The sequence below is a fragment of the Dipodomys ordii genome, unplaced genomic scaffold, assembly GCF_000151885.1.
Source record: "Dipodomys ordii isolate 6190 unplaced genomic scaffold, Dord_2.0 Scaffold41, whole genome shotgun sequence".
In the NCBI taxonomy this organism is placed as follows: domain Eukaryota; kingdom Metazoa; phylum Chordata; class Mammalia; order Rodentia; family Heteromyidae; genus Dipodomys; species Dipodomys ordii.
In genome coordinates, this window is record NW_012267257.1 from 12,220,461 (window position 1) to 12,243,602 (window position 23,142).

A 23,142-nucleotide genomic window follows, 5' to 3' on the forward strand; every position below is an offset into this window, starting at 1 on the left:
AAAATGTCAGCAAATAACTTCAGAATGTTTCTCTGGAAGAAACTCACAGATCTGTTGTGAGTTTCCTTCTATCTGAAATTATTACAGAAGACAAAACAGCCATGCGAAGTCCCATAATATTTAATTAAATATGAGATTGTGCCACACACTGTATATTTATGTTCATAGTAGCAGCTCTGCAAATATTAGTAATGCATGTGAAAAGAACACAACAGTTTCAGAGACGTTCACTGTAGTGAGTATTGTATCCATTTAAGATTAATTCCAAGGAAAACTACTAAGCTAGCAAAAAATGTCTTCTGAGCTGTGTCCATACACCTACAACATATTCTTACTATCTTCCTTGCCAGTTCCAAGCCTGGCAGCACCTCCTGAAGAGCAAAGTCACATAAGTACATTCATCTGAAATTGCCCTTACTTGGACGTTTGGAGCCAATTCCCATGGAAAGCATAACACATACAGAAAATCCACTGAATAATTGTGAGTCCTCTGGACCCACGCATAGTCATTTGACCAAATTACTGCTTTGTTTCTCATTCTCCTGTCAGTTCTCCTTTCATTTTATGTTACACAGAACTAGCAGTTTAACATCTCTGATTTACACATCATCTCTAATCAAGAGCTTTTTCTTTCTTTATAAATCCCAAGAGAGGGATGGGTGGGGACCAGATAGAAATCTTACATTGTATGTTCTCCCTGAGTATATAATCAAGCATAGCAGCAGATACCATTAATAAGTAAAAGTCCCATTACAATACATAGGTTTTCAATTTCTCCAATAAACATTATAGACACATACCAAATCAGATGACAACAATTGTCTAAACAACATTGAAACATAGGATTTTAGAAATGGAGAGGGATCTCAGTGTGGTCCCCAAGTTATTTTTCCTTTCTTAAGGAGACTGTCTATATATATGAAGGCTATAAAATTGGAGCTCCTAGTTCTGAATTAACATGTGAGTGTAACTTACTTGTTCCTTTCTGTGTTCCAATTTCCCCATGAGTCAAAGATAATAAAAATAAATCCTTCAAACAATCTCAGTGAATCAGGGAGTCTAAGATTTAGGGTGGGTATCAGATTTTGTGTGATCTTCTCTTTGAGGTTTGACTCTCATTTTTTAATATGGATAAAAAAATCTGCCTTCCTAATGGAAAATATCTCTACTATTTCTGGACCTGGTAGATTCTACTTTTTTGCATGCAAATTTATGTCATTTTTGTAGCATTTTCTTGATCTCTAATCAACATACTTCTGTTATAACATTTTGAAGTATTATGATAATTTGTTGACAAGCTGTCACTTTGGTTAAATTTTGTACTTTCTGAGGTAGAATCCCATTGTTATTTGTTCTCTGATGTCCTGTGCCTAGCATTTTGGATGGCATATAGCAGGCTTTTTATAAACGATGGTCAAAGAGATGAAAGACAGTGTTTACAGAAGTGCTTTGAAAAAAAATCACAAAAGCACTAAGCACAGCTAAGGGGTTAAAGCACTGTATTTACTACTTCTGATGTAGAGGAAAAGTACTTTGAAAAGTAAAACATTCATCCCCAAATAAAATAGTCTGATTATGACTAGGGCTTAAGCCAATAGGCAGGCTCTATTTGTCCACAGTTTAAATTGCCATTCACAACACAAGAGATACATGAAAATTAAAATCACTTAGTTTCCCTAAACAAAGTAGAGAGCAAATAAAGATGAAACACTAAACATGAACAACAAACTCTGAAAAACGACCTTGAACTTACATCCTTCTTTATCTCCCTGTCTCTACTTTAGATGATTCTATGAGCTGCCAGGACCAGGGGCCTGTGATCTGTCAGGGTTGGCTGACATTGCCTAGCTGCCTTGAATTGGTTTGACCTAATCATTAGACATTTATCTAGACTAAAAAAGGTGAAAGGACAAACGTTAAATATTCATAATATGCCATCTCCATAGCTTTATGAGTGTAGCCGAAACTGGCTGCTCACTACAGTGTCCATAACCTATTCTCCCTGAAGTTTGTAGCAGCATCCAAGGATAATTCAAGGGCAGTATGTACACACATTAAAGGTACCATTCCTCCATTTCTTTGTCAACTGTCCCACTGTCCAGGGCTGGCAACAGGTTCTTCTCTGATCATACAAGAGGTTGATGGATGGTAGCAGCAAAGGGAGCATACTCTTGATAACTAATCAAACTTGAGTTCAGCAAAATCAAATCAAATCAGTTTGGAGACTTTCTCTTGCCTTCTTCCCATTTCTTTGACATGGCTAGCCATGATGCTTACCCCTTTGAAACCATTTGTCTCCACTTTTTTCGTTACAGTGGTATTCATTCAATAACAACATGCTTATATTTATCTAGGACAGTTCCAGTTCATGCATGTCACTCTGGAGTGATTATGACTTCGCCTTTCACTTTCAAAAGTGACTCGGTTTGGATAATCAATCATATCATCACCTAGTAATTAGTAATGCTTGGTGCTCAAGAATGAGACAGTCCTTAGTTAAGAGAAAGGTTTGGAAACAGGTAGACTGAAAATAGATCCCACGATCTTCACGCCCAACTTAGTGGGAAACTTAGAAGAGTAATTTACCCTTCACTCTTAATTTTATTATCTGTAAAAAAGAATGATAGTTATAATTGACCTACTTCAGTGAAATAAACTGTGAGAGGGACTTAGCACAGCACTGGTTATGCAAATCCTGTCAATAGAAATTGTCATTGGTAATCCTTTTCTTCTTTCTTCTCTTACTCCATTTCTCATACTCATCCATCTTTTCCTTCACCCTTTCCTTAATTCTTTCTTGCTTTTTTTCTTCTGTGTGTCATTCCAAACCTCAAGACTAAATCAATGTGATAGAAGCAGAATTTTCTTTTCTTGTTTTGAATGCTTAATGTCACAGTCATGGCTCAGAGTCCTGAAGAGTGGATAGTGGAGTTCTCTCAGCCATATTTGTTGTTTGCAATGGGGATGGTCTTCTATTTCCTCACAATTCACTGGTTTTGGTAAAAGCTGGACATTGTGACATATGCTTCTTCTTGATTTGGTCCCAGGGAAGTGTGGATGGGTGGTCCCTGAACAACTGGGTTTAAAGTCAGGATTCCTGATTGGAGAGGAAATGGTGGGGATAGGATGCTATCTGTAGTTCCAGGACTAGGTAGCAAGCCCAGGTACACATGAGGCCCATTCTTGTCACCTTCCCTGTAGTTTGGAGAATTGCAAGAGGGAAGAATAAGGCTATTGCAAGTACTGACGTTTCCAGCCTGGTCTCTGTGGGGTGCTTCTCTGCTGAAAGCTTCCGGGGTGATGGTTGTGCTCTCAGAAGGCCTGTTGGGGCTGCAGACACTCCCTCCAATCCCCTGCTCCCCAGACTCCCCTAGTTGTGGAGGCAGAATGTCCTGCAGAAAACCTTGGGCTTCATCTCTAGCTTGAATTCCATCCACCTCATGAATCGGGTAGTCTAGAAAACTCTCGGGATTGAAGCTCACATTTAAATTCTGGAGAGAGAGGGAGAGAGAGGGGGCATTAGAAAGATGCGGACTAAGCATTCACTTCAGAAAAACAAATCTAAAGAATTTTCTGATGGATTTTCCTGGAATGTCACGGGATCGCCTACATGTTCTTCAGCACTGCTGGGTTTGATGCGATCACTGATGTACTCTCCAATCCTGAGAAGCCCAGTAATCCTGAGACACATATCTTATTCCAATTTCCTTTCTCCACTGAGCTGCATCTAGTATTTTTCAAGGTACATTACTTATGGAATGCATAAAAGAGTGGAAATTCATGTTCTGCTCTTTCTTGTTCTGGAATATCACTTTTAGATACCAGAATGCTATCAGCAGGAGGCTTCTTCAGTGATCAGCAACACTTACTCTTTTTGGTTTCTTACAAAGTTGTTCCAGAGTCTTCTTATGATCTGGGAGACTAGGCCACACAATAGGCTTAATCCTGAAATCGGAAAACATTGGTAGTTAAGTGGCAGAGGGAGCAGGTCAATAATAGGTGTTTCTACTTTGTTCTGATCTTGGCTCTGTCATACTAGGTAGGTGACTATGGAGAACTATCTTGTATTCTCTGAGGCCAGCGCCCTATTAGTCTCAGGAGGGGCTGGATCAGAGATCATTGTTATTAACATACTCAGTGAATAAGACAATGATACACCTGTGGAAAATGAGGTTTGTCAGGTAACATTTTTAATATAGCTATAATCCTTAAATTTGACTTGGTCATTTACCACCAATCTACATGGCAGTACTTTTTAGATGTGAATATTTGTAATCCTGGAGATGTGGGGCTCTACACTCTGGGTATCTCCTAGAACATTAAGAAATATAAATGGCATATCTTCTAAAAATATTTATTTAGATGCTAAACATGACTCTATCATATGGTAGAATATAAACTTTCTAAGAACTTGAGTGCTTGAAATTAACATACCAAATATATTTTGCATAGGTAATTATTTCTAGGCTTATTTGGAGACTGGAAAAAATTGAGAAATACTGCTTAAGGAATTCTTATTTTGGAAAAAGGTCCAATGAATACCTTTTTGTCTCTTTTGAAATTAGTGTAGAAATTCATTAGCACCTAAGAATGGGAGAGAGGCTGGGTACCTACAGTTCCTGAAATCTATAATTCCTCCTTGAATTTTCCTCATCACTAAGTGGAGTTTCAGCTTTGTCAGGGATTCTACATAATCAGCCTTTGGATTAATTAAAGAAAATCACCTTTTTTCCCACAACATGCAGGCTAAGATGACCACCAGAACTATAGAGAAGCAACTCAGAGTGCTGACAGTCAGCAAAATAAGATTCATCTCCCCTAGAATATAAAAAAAATGATGTCATGGTGAATACCAGGATGTACATAGGCTTTCATAAAGCATTGAGTTTATTTAGTAACATGATCTCACTTATTATTTCTGGAAAGTTGTTCTTAATAAGCAGAAGGACTTGTCTGGCTTAGTTGGCAATGATTGGGTAAACAGAATGAGATCATCAGCTACCTGAAAGGTAGAAGTGAGGCACTGGAAAGCCATCTGATTTCTCAGCTACTAATACTGAAGCAAAGAAGCCAGCACATAGGATAAAGAGGTAAATATTCTCATGAAGCAACAGTAAATACCAGGTAAGGAGGAGAAGCTGGGGTGGTACAACAGTTCCTGCAACCTTCCAAAAGGGAAGTCTATGTGGGGGTATTTTGGACATGTTTCTGAGCTGTGTTACCTGGCTTTTTCTGGCCATTATTATTTCATTGACATCAAGGACATATTTATCATCCTAGAGAATGAAACACAGGACAGCACCGCTGACCTGTCCATCTGTCACCAACAAAGTTATTCCTTACAGAAGTCTTAGTAAGGCCCATTGAAATCCTAGCTTAAGCAAGAGGCATGGCTAGGGATTTTATTTAGACTCAGGAGTAGCTCCAGAACACCCCAGAGAGTAGCATCAAGATACATTCTACCATTTACCAGCTACAGTGGATTCTTCCCACCCTGCTCCCTTATTCCTCATAGAAACTAGAAGGCATGCTGTTCTCTACAGGAAATAGAAGACTTTCTCATAAGTCCTTGCAATCAGGGAGGCTGACTGGTGTCAACCTCTCTCTCTCTCACTTTCGCTCCCACACTTTGACTTTCCCACCCAGGCATTGTTAACAGTGATGGTGAACCATTGCTCACCTGGACTCTTGATCTCTGGATTTCTGAAGAAGGAACTTGGACTCCATTCACTCCAGAAGCCTTCAAAATAGTCTGTAGGAATGGATCGGACTTTAATCTCATACATTGTGTTAGGTTTCAGCTTCCTCTGCAGGAGTGTCAGCCTTGTGTTGGATAAATTCATGTGCTAAAGAGTTAAGAGGTATGTGAGTCAGTTAGCATAGAAAATGAGGTGCTGCTCCAGTAATTAGCTAGCTCTCTCAAATAACTTTAAGCTGAACTCCTGTAGTCATTTAGGCATCCTCATGAAGTTCTTGACTATCTCTTACACCTAGGACCTTGTGTTTGTGGAGGGATCAGCGGCAGAAGCAGGACAGAGTCTGTGGAGATCTAAGTCACTTCTAGCACTATTTCACCAGGAATTTCCTTTCCTAGTTCAATAATTTTTTATCTTTCTTTCCTTTAGAAAGATACTATTCCATCTTACATGGTGAATAGTAAAATAGAGCTAATACTCTCCTCAAAATGTGTGCATTAACCCTTAAAAACAAAAGAAAATGTTCTTACCAATTTGAGAGTTCAAAACCAGCCCAAGCAAAAAGCTAGCAAGACAGACAGGTACCAAATGTTCATGTCTGTAATCTTTACTACAGGAAATTAAGATCTAATGGATCTTGGTTCAAAGCTAGACTGGGCAGAAAAGTCCAGTAGACTCCATCTCCTAAATAACCACCAAAAAACAAGGGCAGAACATAGCTTAAGTGATAGAGCATAAGCAGAGTGAGTGAAGGCACAATCCAATCAGGCTTAAGGCCTTGAGTTCAAACTCTTATGCCACTAAAAAGAAAAAAAATCTCCAATAATGCACCTTCATAATCTCAATCCCAGCCACACAAATGGCAATGGTAGGAAGATCATGATGCAAAGTTGGCTTTAGTATAAAAAATCAAAGCCATGCCTATAAGCCTAGCTACTCAGAAGGCTGAGATCTGAAGACTGTGGTTCAAAACCAGCCTGGGCAGGAAAGTCCATGAAATTCTTATCTCCAATTAACCAAGAGAAAACTGGAAATGGAGCTGTGCCTTAAAGTGGCAGAGTGCTCGCCTTGAGCAAAAAAGCTCGGGGACAGCACTCAGGCACTGAGTTCAAGCCCCATGGCTGACACACATACACACAAAAAGTGAGAACCTATCAGAAAAATAAAGAAAATAAAAGATACAAAAATGCAATGAATAAAATTTAGAGTTAGGTGTGTGGGGGTCAGGATTTGTGGGGTCAGCTTCAAACACAGTAGGAGGTGCTTTGGATAAAGGATAAGTTCTGGTAGTAAAACTAGAATGAGTGCACCTCTGAGAGAATAACATGTACAACATTAGGATGTTTTTATTTTCTGATCCTATTTGACGTTACCGTCCAGTTGTTTTCCTCCTTTTCCGGGCGGAAGGCTACATCATGTATTAATCGATTTGCATATGTCTTGTGCAAGTATGACATATTAAAGGTCACTTCAAAGTCATTTGCTCCCTCACGATAAATGGCTTGTACATCAAAAGGTGGATCAGGTTTAACTGGCAAGAAAAGAAGATAAAGTCTATTTACAGAGCTATCAATGAAATGATGATAATTTATTCAATCTGCCTATTCTGAAAATCATTTAATCCATTCTTTCCATCATTTCATCCTAATCTGTAGTTATCAAACTACACAGAAAGCTATTTGTTTTTCTTTTTCTTAGGTTCAAATCCAGACAAACCCAAATGTAGTTGTTCATGTCTGTAATCCTCACTACTCAGAATTAAGAGGAATGTAGTTTGAGGCCAGCCTGGGCAAAAAGTTCAACAGTCTCTACCTCAACCGATAACAAGCTGTGTCTTTCATCCCAGCTACATGGAAAGCATAAATGGGAGGACAATGTTCCAGGCCAGGCAGAAAAAGAACCAAGGTCCAATTCAAGAAATAATGAAGGCTGGGAAGGTGGCTCAGTGGTAGAGCGCTTGCCTTGCATGCATGAGGCCTGGGTTCGGTTCCTCAGCACCACATACGCAGGAAAAGCAGGAAGTGGAGCTGTGGCTCAAGTGGTAGAGTGCTAGCCTTGAGCTGAAGAGCTGAGAGACAGCGCCTAGGCCCAGAGTTCAGGCCCCACAACTGACCAAAAAAAAAAAAAAAAAAAAACATAAGGAGCTGGGAATATAGCTCAGTGGTAGAGTGCTTGCCTGTTAAGCCCAAAGCCCCAAGTTCAAACTGCAGTAACACACAAACACACACACACACACACACACACACACACACACACACATCCAGACCAGTATTTTCTAGCCCACCTTGCAGTTTGTATATAGCCTTCTGAATGATGTGGATAGAAGTAACAGCACTGGCTCCAGTCTTGGCCCAGAATCATACCTTATGTTTGCCGACCCCTGTTGGAGTCCTATGTTTACGACAGTGGATCACAGCAGGGAGGGTGAGGGAAGGTCCTAAGTATTGCTTGGTGTTTCACTATTCAAAAGTTAGTAACATCCATTTTGTCTTTGATATGAATAAGAAATGAACTTGAGGGGCCAGGTGTTTTGAGCTAATTTTATACTAAAACACACTTATTTGCCTTTGAAATATTAGAGAACTTGTTGGCAGCTAACCCCAATGAAAACTTTAGGTCTCATTCTTCCAGTAAAACAAGGCAGTGAATGCACACATAGGTGTCTTATCTCTGCTGCATGGAAGTGAAAGGTCTCTATTCTAACTCCCAGCTTGCACAGTGTCTTCAAAGAGTCTCCTCTGAGAGTCTCAACAGCATTAACTCTTAAGTCTTCATCAGCCTCCCTCTGCCTTCTGCCTGTCTTCCTCACAGAGCTGTTAAGATTAAATGCACCACTTAAGAGAAAGTCTTAGCGGGAGGCAGGGATATTTCCAGGCAGAAAAAAAAAGCCAGAAAAAAGTATTGGCTTCCTAGGGAAACATCTATATTAAGCCACTTTCACCTGAGACTTCTCTGTCCTGGTCTGGGTACCTCCTTTAGTCTGGAAAAGTATCTGTCACACAGATCTACCTCTAATGTACAGCTAGCTGAGCAAATTAGGAAAAGTTGCTCCTTCTTCAAGCAATATTAAAAAAGACTAATATGTCCTCATGTCATCTGAATGATCACATCAATCTACCCTGGTCAAGCCAAGTAGGAAGACTAGAAACTGCCCCTCCAGTTTCTCTGGGTGGGGACATCTAGGGGAAGGGAAGAGAGGGGGCAGGTAGTCCCAGTGGGGGTTGGAGGACTCTGGCTCTGGAGTCCATTCAGGAGCATGCAGTTGAAATTCTATTAAAAAGTAATCTAATACATGAAATGTTATGGAGGAACCAGCACAATATGCTACTGGGCTCATGCTGGATTCCCCTTTCACTGTAACCTGTGCTACCACAGAGTATCTACTCAGCTTCTCCCCAGGTCATGGTCATAGCCTGTTGATGAGAATGTGGGCCTCCAGGATCCCTGGGCACATGAGATCTGGATCGGATGTTACATGGTGTCACATAACATGTGCATATGGATTGTGTGCATTTCCACGAATGCAGGGGGCTTATTTGCTGGCGTGGGTTTGTATGAGAAGGAACTCTCCCCTGATATTCCAGCCCTGCTCTTTGAGGAAATAAATCTCTGGCCTCTACTTACCCAAAGAGAAGTGAATATAACTGTGCGGTGTAAATGATGATCTTTCAATATGATGGCTTTGTGTAGGGCACAAACTGAAGAGGTATCCAGAAATGCCTGGTCTCCAAATGACCAAAATCCAGCTTGCTCATGCCTAAACTCAGGTATATTCTGCAGTAGGAATCCTTACCTCAATAGGACTGAACACTAGTGTGGCCAACATACCATAAAGTTAACATATACAACCTAATGTTTCTTTCCTACCACATCTGCATGTTCAGTCAAGATCATCATTCACACATGGAACCTCTGCTTTTATTCTTCATTTCAGGATCTTAGGGAAGCAAAGTTGAACTGTTTCTCACTCTTCCTGATCTCTAATGAGAATTGTTCTCTCACTTTTAATTTTCTTTTGAAATGATGCGAAGAGGTCAAAAACAGAGTACATAGGTAAGTATTTTAGAGTATATAAGTATCTTTATACTTATGTATATACTTACTTATAAATCTGCAGAGGTACAATACATTCATATCTTATTCTCCCATTGTACTAATTCAAATTACAATTTGGATTGAATCGGAATTTTTTCATTCACTTGCAGCAAAGTGTAATGTATACATTCTGAGTCACATCAGATTTGGCCATGCTTCATGCCTCACTTATTCTCATAGGAAACCATGACATCTTATTTGTCAAGCTATTAGTTAAGCTATGATGTTTCATTGTTTGATTGAATGCCAATTTAAATAACTTCTGAATGACAAAAATTTGAATTAGTCGACCTAGTATGAAGCAGATCACCTTTCATAATGTGATAGACATCAGGTAATCTGTAGGCAAGTAAAAAGACTTGAGGTTCCTTGAAGAAGAAAAATGTTGTTTTTAAAAATGCAATAAAGAAAACCTTCATTGGTTTTCTGTTCTACAGAATTTGGATTCAAAAACTTCCTAACATTCATTCTTAATTTCCAGGCTTCTAGCTTACCCTACAAATATCAAGTTTTCTAGCCTTCACAATCATATGAGTCAACTCCTTAAAATAAATGTGTTTACAGTCCATCTATCTGCCTACTATATATCTGCTGTATATCTTATCTAGCTATCTGCCTAGCTATTATCTATCACCAATCTATTTCTCATGTATCGATCTAGCCACCTGTCTACCTATCTCCCTTTTATTAGATCTCTTTCTTCTGGATAGTTCTAATAGGGAAGTATATTTTAAAATAGCTTGATAATTTAGCTAAGCACACTCAGAAGATGGTGCAAATATGTGCAGAAAAGTATAGGGAATTCAGGAAGAGGCATGATGAAGAAGGAAAGAACTTGTATGAATAAATGGCAAAGGGCTTATCTTCAGTTAGATATGCAAATCAATTTGATCTTCCCTCAGGGTGTAGCTGTCAAACACATAGCTTTAGTTTAAAGATTCTCAAAATTGTCTCACAGTAGGAATGAATATTATAACAATCTATTCTTTTCATTTAATAAAATGGTATCAGATAATTAACTATTATCTATTGTGAATTGTTTCCATAATCTGCTTACCTTTAATATACAGTCTGTTGAAACACAGAGTCAGCAACGAATATCTAGACCACGACAAACATGTCTTTCTAACCACCTCTTACCTATTTTGACTATGTCGAATATTTTGCAGTATATGCTTTTTTCTCCAAGCTTCACACATATTCTGCTTTCACCAATCAGTAAGAATCGTTTTGTCTTGAGGAAATACATCTTTTGCATTTTATTAAGACTCAAGCAATTTACATGCATCAGAGCTCCACTGTAGAAACAAAAAAGAGACTATCTTGATTTAGGTAGAAGTTTCATATGACAGAAGTTTCATATGACAGCAACAGAACCACATGTATGACTATGTATGGCTTAAACTTCAATCTCTCTCTCTCTCTGGGAATGTGAAAATGAATGCTCAAGAGAGAAAGACAATGAATTAAAATAATGTAGCTCCCTGTGCCATTACAATCAATGATGACTTATTTTATCATTAAAAGTAAGCATACTTGAAATAGTCAAAAATGCTTATGAAAATTAGGGAAATTTCCTGAATATTTACAATTATTAAAAACCAAAATTTTGATGGGAAGAAATTTTTTTTGTTGTTCTGCAGGAATAAATGGAGAAAATCAAGTTTGTAAAAAAGGGGCACTTCCCTCTCCCAGAAGCAGGGTTAAAAAGGAAATGTTAAAATATTCTAAAAAGCTCTATATTTAGTGGATAATTTTAGCAATGTTTCATTGGCAATTTTGGCTGATGAACCAGATCAAGAAAAGAAAGAACAAGATCAAGAAAAAAAAATCAAAGATGTAAATTATGAACATCTGGACTGTAACAAGACACTTCACTATAGATTATTAAAAGATTGTTTTAAAAGAATAGTAAGAAAAAATTTATGCCAACAGAAGTAATAGCTGCAATATAGTAAAATTTTCTTATAAATACAAGTTAGTGAAAGTGGCCCATATACAAAATGGTATCTGAATAGTTCTTTTTCCTTTAAAGAAATGACATGTATTATCAACATGCTGAATGGCTACAGGCTGGTGAGTTTCATCAAATATTTCTATTGAAACACTAGACTGTTTTCAACATATTTGATGATTCTGCTTAACCCTGGTACCAAAATCTGGCAAATTTAATATAGAAAAATAACTAACAATGTCCAACAAGTGTCACTTTTAAATGTATATACAACATTCCTCAAGAAAACTGGAGAAAATTGATATGAGCACAATATCAGTCTTGGCACAGTTTATACTGTACTAATATGAATGTCCCAGGAAGAAAAGTAAGTTCAATAGTGAAAGATCAATCAATAACATTTACTACATTAACAAAATAAAACATAAATAATATATTCATAATTGCTGTGGTTTTTTTCATAAAATTCATGATAAAAACTTCACAGATTTAAAAAATAAAACCAGCAAGACCAGTGCTCAATCCAATAAAAACATTTTTAAAAATCTGGTAATTAATATGATATTGAATGATGTAATTGTGAGCATTAATTATTTTCTGAGATCAGGATAAGAAAGAGCCACTTTTTTACATTTTATTCAACAGCATAGTTCACAAGAAAAGAGAACCAAATAAAAGATATTCAGATTAGCAAGGAAGAAAAAATTCATCTTTTATTTATAGAACATGTCATTATTCACAGAAGAAATTATAAGGTGGCTTCAGTAAAACCATAGTAACTACCCATTACCCAAAGGTCAATTTTAGTTCTATAAGTTAGCATCAAACAATTAAAAATAAAGTTTAAAAGGACAGTTTCATTTATGATAACCATGAATACCAAATTACCTGGAAATAAAATTTATGAAAGATATTCAAGGCCTTTGTTCTAGAAAATGCAAAATATTCCTCAGAGACACTAAAGACAATAAAAAGGAAGAGCTATATTTGTGGATTAGCAAAGTCAATAGTGATAAAATATTTTTAATTAAGTTAATTAAAAATATAAGATTGAAAGATAACAGTAAACTGATTCAAAAGTTATGTGGAAATATAAAGAGCTCAAAATAATCACAACAACATTGACAAATGTGTAACAACATGGAGCATTTAGGACATTAGATTCCAACTTTATAAAAAAAATCTGTAATGATCAGACCTATATATTATTGGCACAAAGATTGACCAGTACAAAAATAGAGAGTTCTATAATAGACTGAAATATGCAAATGTGAGGTTAACTGACTTTAAAATAGCAACTTAGTGGGGGAAGATGGAAAGGAATGGTAAGGGGAAACAAAGGAGGAGGCAACAATGCTTGATAAGAAATGCACTCATTACTTTGTCCATGTAATTGTAACCCCTCTGTAAGGTATTTTCACAATGAAAAAAAAAAAAGAAAAAATAGCAACTTAGTAATTTTAATGGGAAAAATAGAAAGTCTTTTCAGTAAATTTTCATGAAAGGTATAGAAAAGAGAAAACTTAGTTTTCACACACTTATCTAGAGACTATAACTCTAGATGTAAAATCTAGAACTATAAAATATTTAGAAGAAAGAAAGAAAATCAACGTGGCAGCTTTCTATGATGAAATGGATATTGGACCATTTTTTCTGCATCTGCTCAAGTGAGTCCTTTCTAGGAACTCTGTAGAGAAAGGGAAGTATGTACCTGTATCTCTGGGTGAGATTAGGCCCAAATCTGAGACACATGTCTCAAGTACAGAATCTCATTCTTTGGGATCACTGTGATCTCTGAATTATGAAAACTGGAGATTAGTTGAAGGAAATGTAAGGTAATTGGTTAAAGACATTTATTATCTGTAAAACATTTCTTAAAATTTCCCCCCTTAACATGTAACTTTTGTTATCTGCCATATTTTAGAGGATCCAGTTGTTCAGACTTTGAAGTGTGTGTGTGTGTGTGTGTGTGTGTGTGTGTGTGTGTAGTTTGTAGAAATTATATCCTTTTTGGGACCCATTTCTGAATTTTAGGTATAGTAAGTTAAGCATGAGTAGAATATTGAGTTACACATCCTAAGCCTATAAAGTATTTTGGTACTTTGGGATAGTAAGTAGTATCTAAAATACTATTCTTAGCTCATTTCTATTTTTTATAGAATATAATTAATGAGCAATGGGCCACAAAAGATCGTATAGCTATTTTATGGACCTGGTTAAGGGTCTTGGAAACTCTAGGACCTTCCTCAGGTGGAAGGAAATTCATGCCAAAAGACAAAGGTAAACCCAGCAAATTAGAACAGGTAGCCTTTTTGCTACTAATTCTCATTTTGTATGTCTGGGACATCAGTATTCCTTTGTGCAATCCAAATCAATTCCAGTCAATTCAACTAAATTAATTTACTTCATTGTCAAATATATGTTGCCTGATTTATGAATGTTCTAGTACTTTGAACAATAACTACTACTTTTTTGTGTGCTGATTGGATAATTGAAATGTGGTTGGTCCAAGATGCAACATGACCTTAAACCTTTTGAACTACACATTGCATTTTGAATATTTACTGTAAAAAAAAGGTAAAACATCTCATTAATATTTATATTCCCAGGGACTGGGAAGGTGGCTCAGTGGTAGAGCGCTTGCCTTGCATGCATGAGGCCCTGGGTTCAATTCCTCAGCACCACATAAGCAAAAAGAAAAAAAGCCAGAAGTTGCACTGTGGCTCAAGTGGTAGAGTGCTAGCCTTGAGCTGAAGAGCTGAGGGACAGTTCCCAGGATCAGAGTTCAGGCCCCACAACCGGACCCCCCAAAAAAAATATTTATGTTCATTTGACTACATATTGAAATGATAGCTTGGGTTATATTGGATTAAATAAAATATTATTATTTCCCTTTTTTCTTGTTTAAAATGAAGCTATAGAAAATTCAAAATTGCATATGTGCTTTAAGATTTGTTCATTGTATTATATTTCTCTGACAGAGCTATTCTAAGGCATTGAATGGTAGGTGAAGATAATAGCATGTATCCATCAGCATAATAGTAGATATGGATTTGATCATGTAAGGTCTTCCTAGGGAGTGTCAACCTTAAGTCAGTCACCTCCAAAAAGGCAGAAACTTTGGGGAACCATTTAACCTGGTTCTTAACCTCCCCTCAACCTCCTCTAGTCTTGAATAGTTCAGTAGGTGAGATTCTTGCCTCTTACTGTTGAAAACAGATACTTATATGAAGTAATGAAAATAGAAATAACAACCCCCCCCCCACCCAAATCCAATTAAATCCCCCAAGTGTCCCTGGAAGAAATATAACTCCAAAACTCTGAACGATTTGGCGTGTTAGGGTAATTGGCCGTCTCAAGGACTGAATGAATGCTTGGGAGATAACAGTAGTTCAGCTTGACACTTCTGGGTGTGGTCCGTGACTATGGTGGAAATGACTGAAAACAATGACAGATTTGAAGTGGTATCTGGAGGTGGCACATGGGAGGGGTTGTGGGTCCCCCAAGAATTTGGAAGTCAAAGAAATATGATTGCCTTTTTAGAGCTGACGCAAGCATTCAAGGAGAAGCACCCCAATTTTAATGCCCATAGAATCTACAAAGATAATTTAGGTGAGAGAAAAATGGTCTTAACTTCAGTACTAAAGATAAATTCTCCATTTGTAAAAGGGAGCCAAAAGTCCATTCTAGCTTTTTTTGGGTATGGATCCAGCACTAGTCAATTTAATTTTTAAGGGAGAGAGAAACAGATTCTAAACAGTGAGTAATTTATAGGCAAAAGAATTACATTGATATTTAAATCAGTGTAACTCATCTTAAAAATCACCAAATTTTCTTTGCTTTGTTTGATTACATTTCTAATGAAAATCAATGTATGCTGAGAGAACTCAGTACCATTTGTAGACATTTACCATTGCCAGACATTCACTCCATGAATTCTGATGCAATGTAGTTGCTATGAAGAAAGCCTGGATTACAGAACTAATTCAGTTATTCTAACAAGATTCCATACCATGTAGCTCTTTCCAGATGGCTCTGCTTTGTTGCCCAAGGCATATGGCTTTTGGCTAGAGTTTTGATGGATAAAATTAGTAACCCTACCAAGTAAAAGTGAATGTATTTTGATAGGCAACCTTCTTCTCCCCAACACACACTCACAGTAGGTCCTGATGCCAGAATCAGTATTTAAATCTTATCATATCTATCAATTTAGAATGGTCAATTGGCGCACTGGCAATCCACCTCTGTGAGTTTGATTAATCTGAATCTAACTTCACTCTTGAGATTTGCTAACTGAACACTAATAACTAAATCTGTTTTTTGGACTGGTAAGATAATGGCCATGCCTAAGGTAAGGTAGTTAAACACATCACTTTATGAGAGACAGCCATTGACATCTACTGATCCAATCTATATAACTTCATCAGCAAGCACCATTTTCATAGGATTCTAATTCAGTTTTTATACATTTATATTAAAAGAAAATAAAAGCACCAAAAAGCCAGTTTTATTTATCAAACTTAACTGGCAAATACAGCATCCTGGAATTTAATTGCCTGTTCTAAATGCAAGGGAAATTAATTGCTTCTTCTGAACCCAGAGGCTACATGAATTTCCTAGTCAATGTATAGATAACTTCTTTTGAAAGTGGCTGCTTTCTGGAAGTTCATTCCACCCATGTTTTCCAAATGGAAATATCTGAATCCATTTGAGAACTCCAAATGGAAGCTCTAGACAGAGTATAGTAAGACATACATAAAATCAAGAGAGGTGCTAATGGAAGTAGGGAAATCTGTTCACTTGGGTAGGAAGTGGTTAAATATCCTGTGAATGAAGTGAACAGAAAGGTCAGCCTTGGCCTCACCAAGACAAACCACAGTGCTCATGACTGTCTACCAACAAGATAGTTGGAGAACCCCAAACCATCATTGTGTGGGAGTGGTTTTCTTTCTTTTCTTATTGAATTGAGGATTGTTTGAATGAGTTGTTTGGCTGTTTTAGCATATGCTAGTTGGGGCATCTGTAGGCAAGTGTGTGATAGAACTGAACTAACAGACACTGAGAATACATCACAATTGTCAAATCCAAGACTATTGGATGAATATCCAATAAATGTGGAAGAAAGCTTCGCATGAATACATGCAGGAAACACCTTTAGATTAAATAAGATCAATTGAGGGAGGTTGGCATTTGACTGGTGGGAAGGACAAAGGAAGTTAAATATAGTTTAGCTAAATTATTTGCAACTATGAAACCGTTAGGGATATTACTGGATGTAATTGAGAGGATGATATTTATTGGAATACAGTGTGGAGAGGTAGCAAAGAAAGCTCCCCTTATATACCCAATATAAACTAATGTAAATAAATAAATAAATAAAAAGGACTTGTCAGGAGTGTAGATGGTGAAAAAGTGTCTCAGCAAACTGGTTTTAAGATCTGTTTCACTACTATCTTGACATATTTTCTTTATTAGGAAACTAATGAAAAATGAGATCATCTGATGTGAATTTAGAGATAGACACAAGTGAAAATTTTATGTTTGAGGATTTTTCTTCAAGGTACTAGAGATAGTAACCTTGGCAACAAAAGATAACTTGTGAGGAAAGGAGAAGATAAAACTTCCTGAGCTCTTTACCAACTCTCAAAGTAAGTACTTCCTTTTTTTCTTTTCCCTTTTCTGAAGTCTTATGATACAGTGACCCAACTTAACTCTGGTGGGTTTTGGAAAAGTTTATGTTGGGTATATGATCTAGAGACAAAGTGTTCCAAGAGAGTGTAAGGTATAATTTCATAGACTATGAATTAATGTCTCTTCTCCATTATTCATTACACATTGGTTGATTGTTTGTTCTAAGTGCTTTCCATGTGTTGAACTAATTACCTCAGCTCTCTTATACAATCAACCATCTCATTTTATAAGAGAGGAAATGGAGGCACACATAAGTTATATAACTTGCTGCAGGTCAGGAAGTGTATGGATTAGAAATCAGCCAACTTTTAAATGAGAAAAGTGTAACAGAGTTACTTTCAATAATAGCATTTTCTTCTTTTTTTTGGTCGGTTGTGGGGCTTGAACTCTGGGCCTGGGTGCTGTCCCTCAGCTCTTCAGCTCAAGGTGAGCGCTGTACCGCTTGAGCCACAGCACCACTTCCACTTTTCTAGTTGTTTATTGGAGATAAGATTCTCATGGACTTTCCTGCCTGGGCTGGCTTTGAACCGTGATCCTCAGATCTCAGCGTCCTGAGTAGCCACTGGTGCCTGGCTTAATAATAGCATTTTCTTTATAGGCTTATTATTATGATAGTAGCAATATAGTAGTCTTTTGCTTTTCTGAAAAACAAATCAGCCAACTTCACTGAAAATCACAATCTGAACCCACTAGATTGTCTCATAGCAGGTAAATAGATTCTTTGGAGAGAAATGTTATATGAGAATCCAAGTTTAAATTCTATTATAAAATTGGGAGGAATGTGTGATCTCCAAGAACTATAGAAGAATTGAGACCTGGAGACCTAACAAATGAACAGTGAGAATTGCTTTAATATAGTCCCTTGGCAAGGGGCACAGTTCTAACACTTGATAACTTAACTAGATATTCCTTCTTTTGCAGGTACTAAAAAGGGCACATGTACTAAGAGACTGAAGATTTATTTCTCAGCACCCAAGAAACCATATTCCTCACCATATTTCCATTTCCAGATTGGTGCTGTTGATGTCTGGGTCATTAAAAGTACATGTCAGTGAGTGCTGAGCTCCATCGACTTCCAACTGACTGTAGCACCAGAAGGAGTAGTCATCTAGTTCTGCATCTTCCAAGTCTCCTGTGGAGGAACCAACAAGCAACTATTACTGAGATGCACAAAAATCTTCCTTCAGAGCTGTCTTGATCTTTCTCTTGGGAGTTTCTACCAGCCCTATACAACGAATATAACAGATGTATTACTATTTAGATTCAGGTGCCCCGTGGATCAGCTTTGTCCATACAAGTTTTCACTATATAAGTAAGCCAGATGCAGAATCACATGCATATACACACAAACGTAAACTAAACGATAGCATATTGGGGGGGGGTAAATTTCAGCAGTAGAACTCCTTTGAAATACTAACTTACAGTTTCTCAAAATGAATACCAGGAAGCTAGAACATATGTTATGGGGGAGGGGGGTCAAAGAAAGGGGCAGATGAATGGAGAGAGGAAGGGTGGGGGACAATGCAGTCATGATATTCAATGAACATATGTGAAAATGCAACTGAGTAAATTGAGGGGACGGGTGGGTTGCGAGGTATAGGGAAGAAGGATCAAAAGGGGGTGACTTTGATCAAGATAAACTCATAAACTGTCATGTTGAATTAAAACCTCTTTGTACAACTTAAAATAAACAAAAAAAGTTAAGACATAGCTCACATTCTAACTGCAGCCAATTACTAGAAGAAGGTCCTTTGCTCTGTAACCTGAAAGAACAGGTCTGTTGCAAGATCTCACACACAATGCAAATTAGTGTTTATATGGGTTTCCTTGGCTCTTAAAGTCACTATGTTTAAGAAGCAGCACATTGACTTATTAACAAATGTTAGTGGGAAAATTGCTGTATACTTAAGAAAAATTCCCTCCAATGATGTGTAATGTTGTATGACATTTGTCAAAGAAAATGTTCTATCTGATGTGAGCTAAAATCCACAGCTAAGAGTAATTTACATAATGGTTAAGATTTTGATGTTCTCGCTGCACAGATGTGGGGTAAAATCTTGTCTGTACTACTGTGCAGTATGGTTATTTAACCTTTCTAAGACATTGTCTTTGATGTAGAAATTCATCTTTTAGGAATCTACAAAAAGACTTAGCTTAGAGCACAGTAAGCTCACAATAAGGATTAGCTCTATTATCATTTTTGAGAAATGATTAATGAAAAGGTAGAGTAAGATATACTTGAGACTTGCAGTTCATTTGTAAGAAAAAGTTCTCTATCGATTGAAGGTATTATAAGTATCATTTTAAATTACCCAAGAATTTCAACACTGAGTTAATGTATCCTTCAATAATTGTTAACACTTTAGTAGGGACCAAAACTATAGTTAAAATTTGTGCCCAGGCACTGCTGGCTCATGCCTGTTATCCTAGCTAGTCAGTAGGCTGAGATCTGAGAATTGTGGTCCAAAGCCAGCCTGGGAAGGAAAGTTCATGAAACTCTTTTCTCTAATCACAGAAAAAGTTGCAGGTGGTACTATAGCTCAAGTGGTAGAGTGCTAGCCTTGAGCAAACATTGCTTAGGGATAGAGCGCAGGCCCAGAATTTAAGGCCCAGGACTGGCAATAAATAAATAAGATACATAAGATAAATAAATAAGATAAATAGGTATAAAAATGTAAGAGTTTTAAAAATATGTATTTTAAGCAAGGCAACATGATTTTGAAGACTTCTTCCTGCTGAATGAAATTAGAGGAATAGCAGTTCAAATGGCTTAGCATTTTCCAAAGTATTCTTGTAGTGTCTTGATCATCTTTGTGATTATCAGAGTGCTAACATCTTTCACCCAACAGCTGCTGCTTGTTTATGAATTTCTTATACACTCACTGAAAGTGTTTTGATATTATTATATGGTTACATTCATTGTTACAGACTCCTAAAACTACTGAAAATTTTAAAGCTGGAGCAAAAATTTAGTCTTTAACTTTATATCTTATTTCTTTGGAAAACTAGTGTGATTGCTAGAAAGAAATAGGGATAATATGGTATATCAAAGGACAATAAGGTTTTCAAGTTTCTTGCCACACATCTGTCTTTGTGTAAATCTGAAGAAACATTTTGCATGAAGGAACAATTCTCCTTTAGCTCACTGTGAAAAATGTCATCCTCTAACAATTCGCTTAATGAGAAAATGCATGAGTTTTCCATCCTCGATAATTACCAAGTAAATTGACTCAAATATGTAAGTTGAGGAACTATGATTAAATAAATATGATTCAAAATACCTAAGTTGAGTTATTAGCCTGGTGTGTTGGTATTTTCTATAAGGAAAATTATATAGACATGGACCTATGTTATTAGATGGAGACGGGAGGGGCGGGGACAGGGGGAGAGACAGATTCACTATGTAGCCCAAGCTGGCCTAGATATCACTATAAAGACTGGGCTGGCATTGAACTTGTAATCCTTATGCCTTAGCCTCCCGAATGCCTTCTGAATGTGCAACCATGCCTGCTAATCTCAGGAAATTACATTTTTAATTTTAAACTGAAAAAGCTTAACTTATAGGAATAATTTGTAGTCTAACTTTTCATGTGGTCCTGCTATTGCCAAATGCTTTTGTCTATAATCCTATTTTAATTATAATACATTTGCTAAGGAGTGAAGATGTTTCCAGAAAGCAGGCATTTAAGCATTCCAGAGAATATTATTATGCATGATGAGTTGTTCAATAGGGAGGTGATGAATGTATTTCAATAAGACAACTCATTCAAATCTCTACTGAGCTACTTATTAAGAATCTAAGATGAATCTGGCAAACCTATAGGATTTTGAAGAATTGTCCATGCACTGAGTGACTATTATGTTCTAGACAGTGACTTTAGTACTAAGGATATAGTACTGAGGATACCAACAATGCAAAGAAAGCTACTATTTCTTCAATGTTTATCATTTAAAATATTTTGGAATCAGTTAAGCCAAAGACAGCTGAATTTCTGGACAACATAAAATTACCTTAGAAACTTTCCCAACAAGACTATTTCTATCATTGATATGAGTGTGCTGTTTAGCAGAAGCACAGTCAACATTTGAGATCTGCATTTAGAGAATCAAATTTAGTCCCTCTTGGCAATGCCCACAGTATTGTCCCATGCTCTAGTTGCATAGGGGCTAAATATATGGTAAGTATGTGGGCTCTATTCATAGACAAGTGCTATGTCCAGGTCTGTTAGGGAACTGAGGAATCCAAAGCATATGTCTGAAATAATTTAAAATCCTTAATAAAAAGTTAGAAATGACTCACCATTCTGTGCATAGCCACTTTCTCCAGAAACAACTTGAAGTAAATAGTAAATGATGCCAAAAGCTGTACCTAGAATCATCATTCTGAGAGATCAAGAGGGAACGAGAGAGAGAGAGAGACAGAGAGAGAGACAGAGACAAAGAGAGAGAGAGAGAGAGAGAGAGAGAGAAGAGAGAAAGAGAGAAGAGAGAGCAGAAGTGTAAGCCTGTGTGTACAAATGAATGAGAGAGAGACACACAGAGAGATTAGGTCTACAGCTCTAAACTTACTTGACCACAGACAGGAGGAAGTATATATACAGCATAAAAAAGGCAAATGCCAGAAACAGGAAGTCTGAATAAAAAGATTGCTTTTATCAGCAGAGGTAGAGGAAATTAACAGATAAAATAATTTAAATTATTGTACTTCTCTGGTATTCCTTAAGTGTACAGGGCCAACTTCAGAGTTGCTAGATTTTGTGTGAAAGCTCAAGTAGTCTTCAGCCCAGTTTGAAAGGATCAAGAGACAAATATCTAAATTTATGAAGTCAACTGATTGTATGGGGTTTTTTTAATGAAAGATTTTGGGATTTATGAAATGTAATGTGGTGTAGGTTGGCTTTAAATAGCTTTTTCCTAACCTCTAAAATTCACATGACCAGTAGATTTTTCCATTTTATTCTTTATTATCTCTAAAACTTATCTATATCTCATTCCTATAGTAGGCATTTAGAATTATTTGTTTAATTCAGATCTTGGCAAATTGGTGTATAGGAACCCCGATTTTTTTTGTAGTCTGTAGTGGCTCTCGTAGCAGAGTTGTGTAGATAAGACAGAAGTTACATGCTACATAAATCATAAAAACTTTATCATGACTCTGTAGAACAAAGTCAGCTAAGTTCTTGTTTTAAGCACAAAACATTGATCAAGATGTGCTATATTCACAAACATGTTGAATTAAAACCCCTTTGTACAAGTACTTAAAGATAGGTTCAAAAAATAAATGTGAAATAGTTATTAGTGTATTTTAAACAGGATTCTACTTGTGAAAATCAAAATTGCCACCCCGCTTCTCAGAAACATATAATATATACACCCTATCCTGATACTTTCTTATATAGGAAAAACAGAGAATAACATATAATTTGGTCTGCCCTTAAACTTATATAAGAACCAAAATTGTTCCCATTAAGGCCTCATGGCCATATTTGGGAATATAAGAACAATGGGATGTACAAGGCACTATGCAGAAAACAAACTTTACAACTTGTTGGGGGGGAAGGGGGGATGGGAAGGTGGAGAGGGAAGGGATGGTAGGGGAAAACAAAGGAGGAGGTAACAATGCTCGATAGGAAATGTACTCATTATCTAACCCATGTAACTGTAACCCCTCTGTACACTATTTTTACAATAAAAACATAAAAAAGA

General features: G+C 36.9%; 1 protein-coding gene across 1 annotated transcript; it reads right to left on the reverse strand.

Moving 5' to 3' along the window:
• Positions 1 to 102: 102 nt before the first annotated feature.
• On the reverse strand, positions 103 to 21,986 carry Il7r (interleukin 7 receptor). The gene is made up of 8 exons (XM_013018596.1): positions 21,737 to 21,986; positions 18,430 to 18,568; positions 10,932 to 11,089; positions 7,070 to 7,227; positions 5,681 to 5,846; positions 4,725 to 4,818; positions 3,870 to 3,945; positions 103 to 3,491 (listed from the first exon to the last, which is right to left on the reverse strand). The coding sequence occupies exons 1-8, from the start codon at positions 21,816 to 21,818 to the stop codon at positions 2,988 to 2,990; spliced, it is 1,377 nt and encodes a 458-aa protein (XP_012874050.1). The 5' UTR covers positions 21,819 to 21,986; the 3' UTR covers positions 103 to 2,987.
• Positions 21,987 to 23,142: the final 1,156 nt, after the last annotated feature.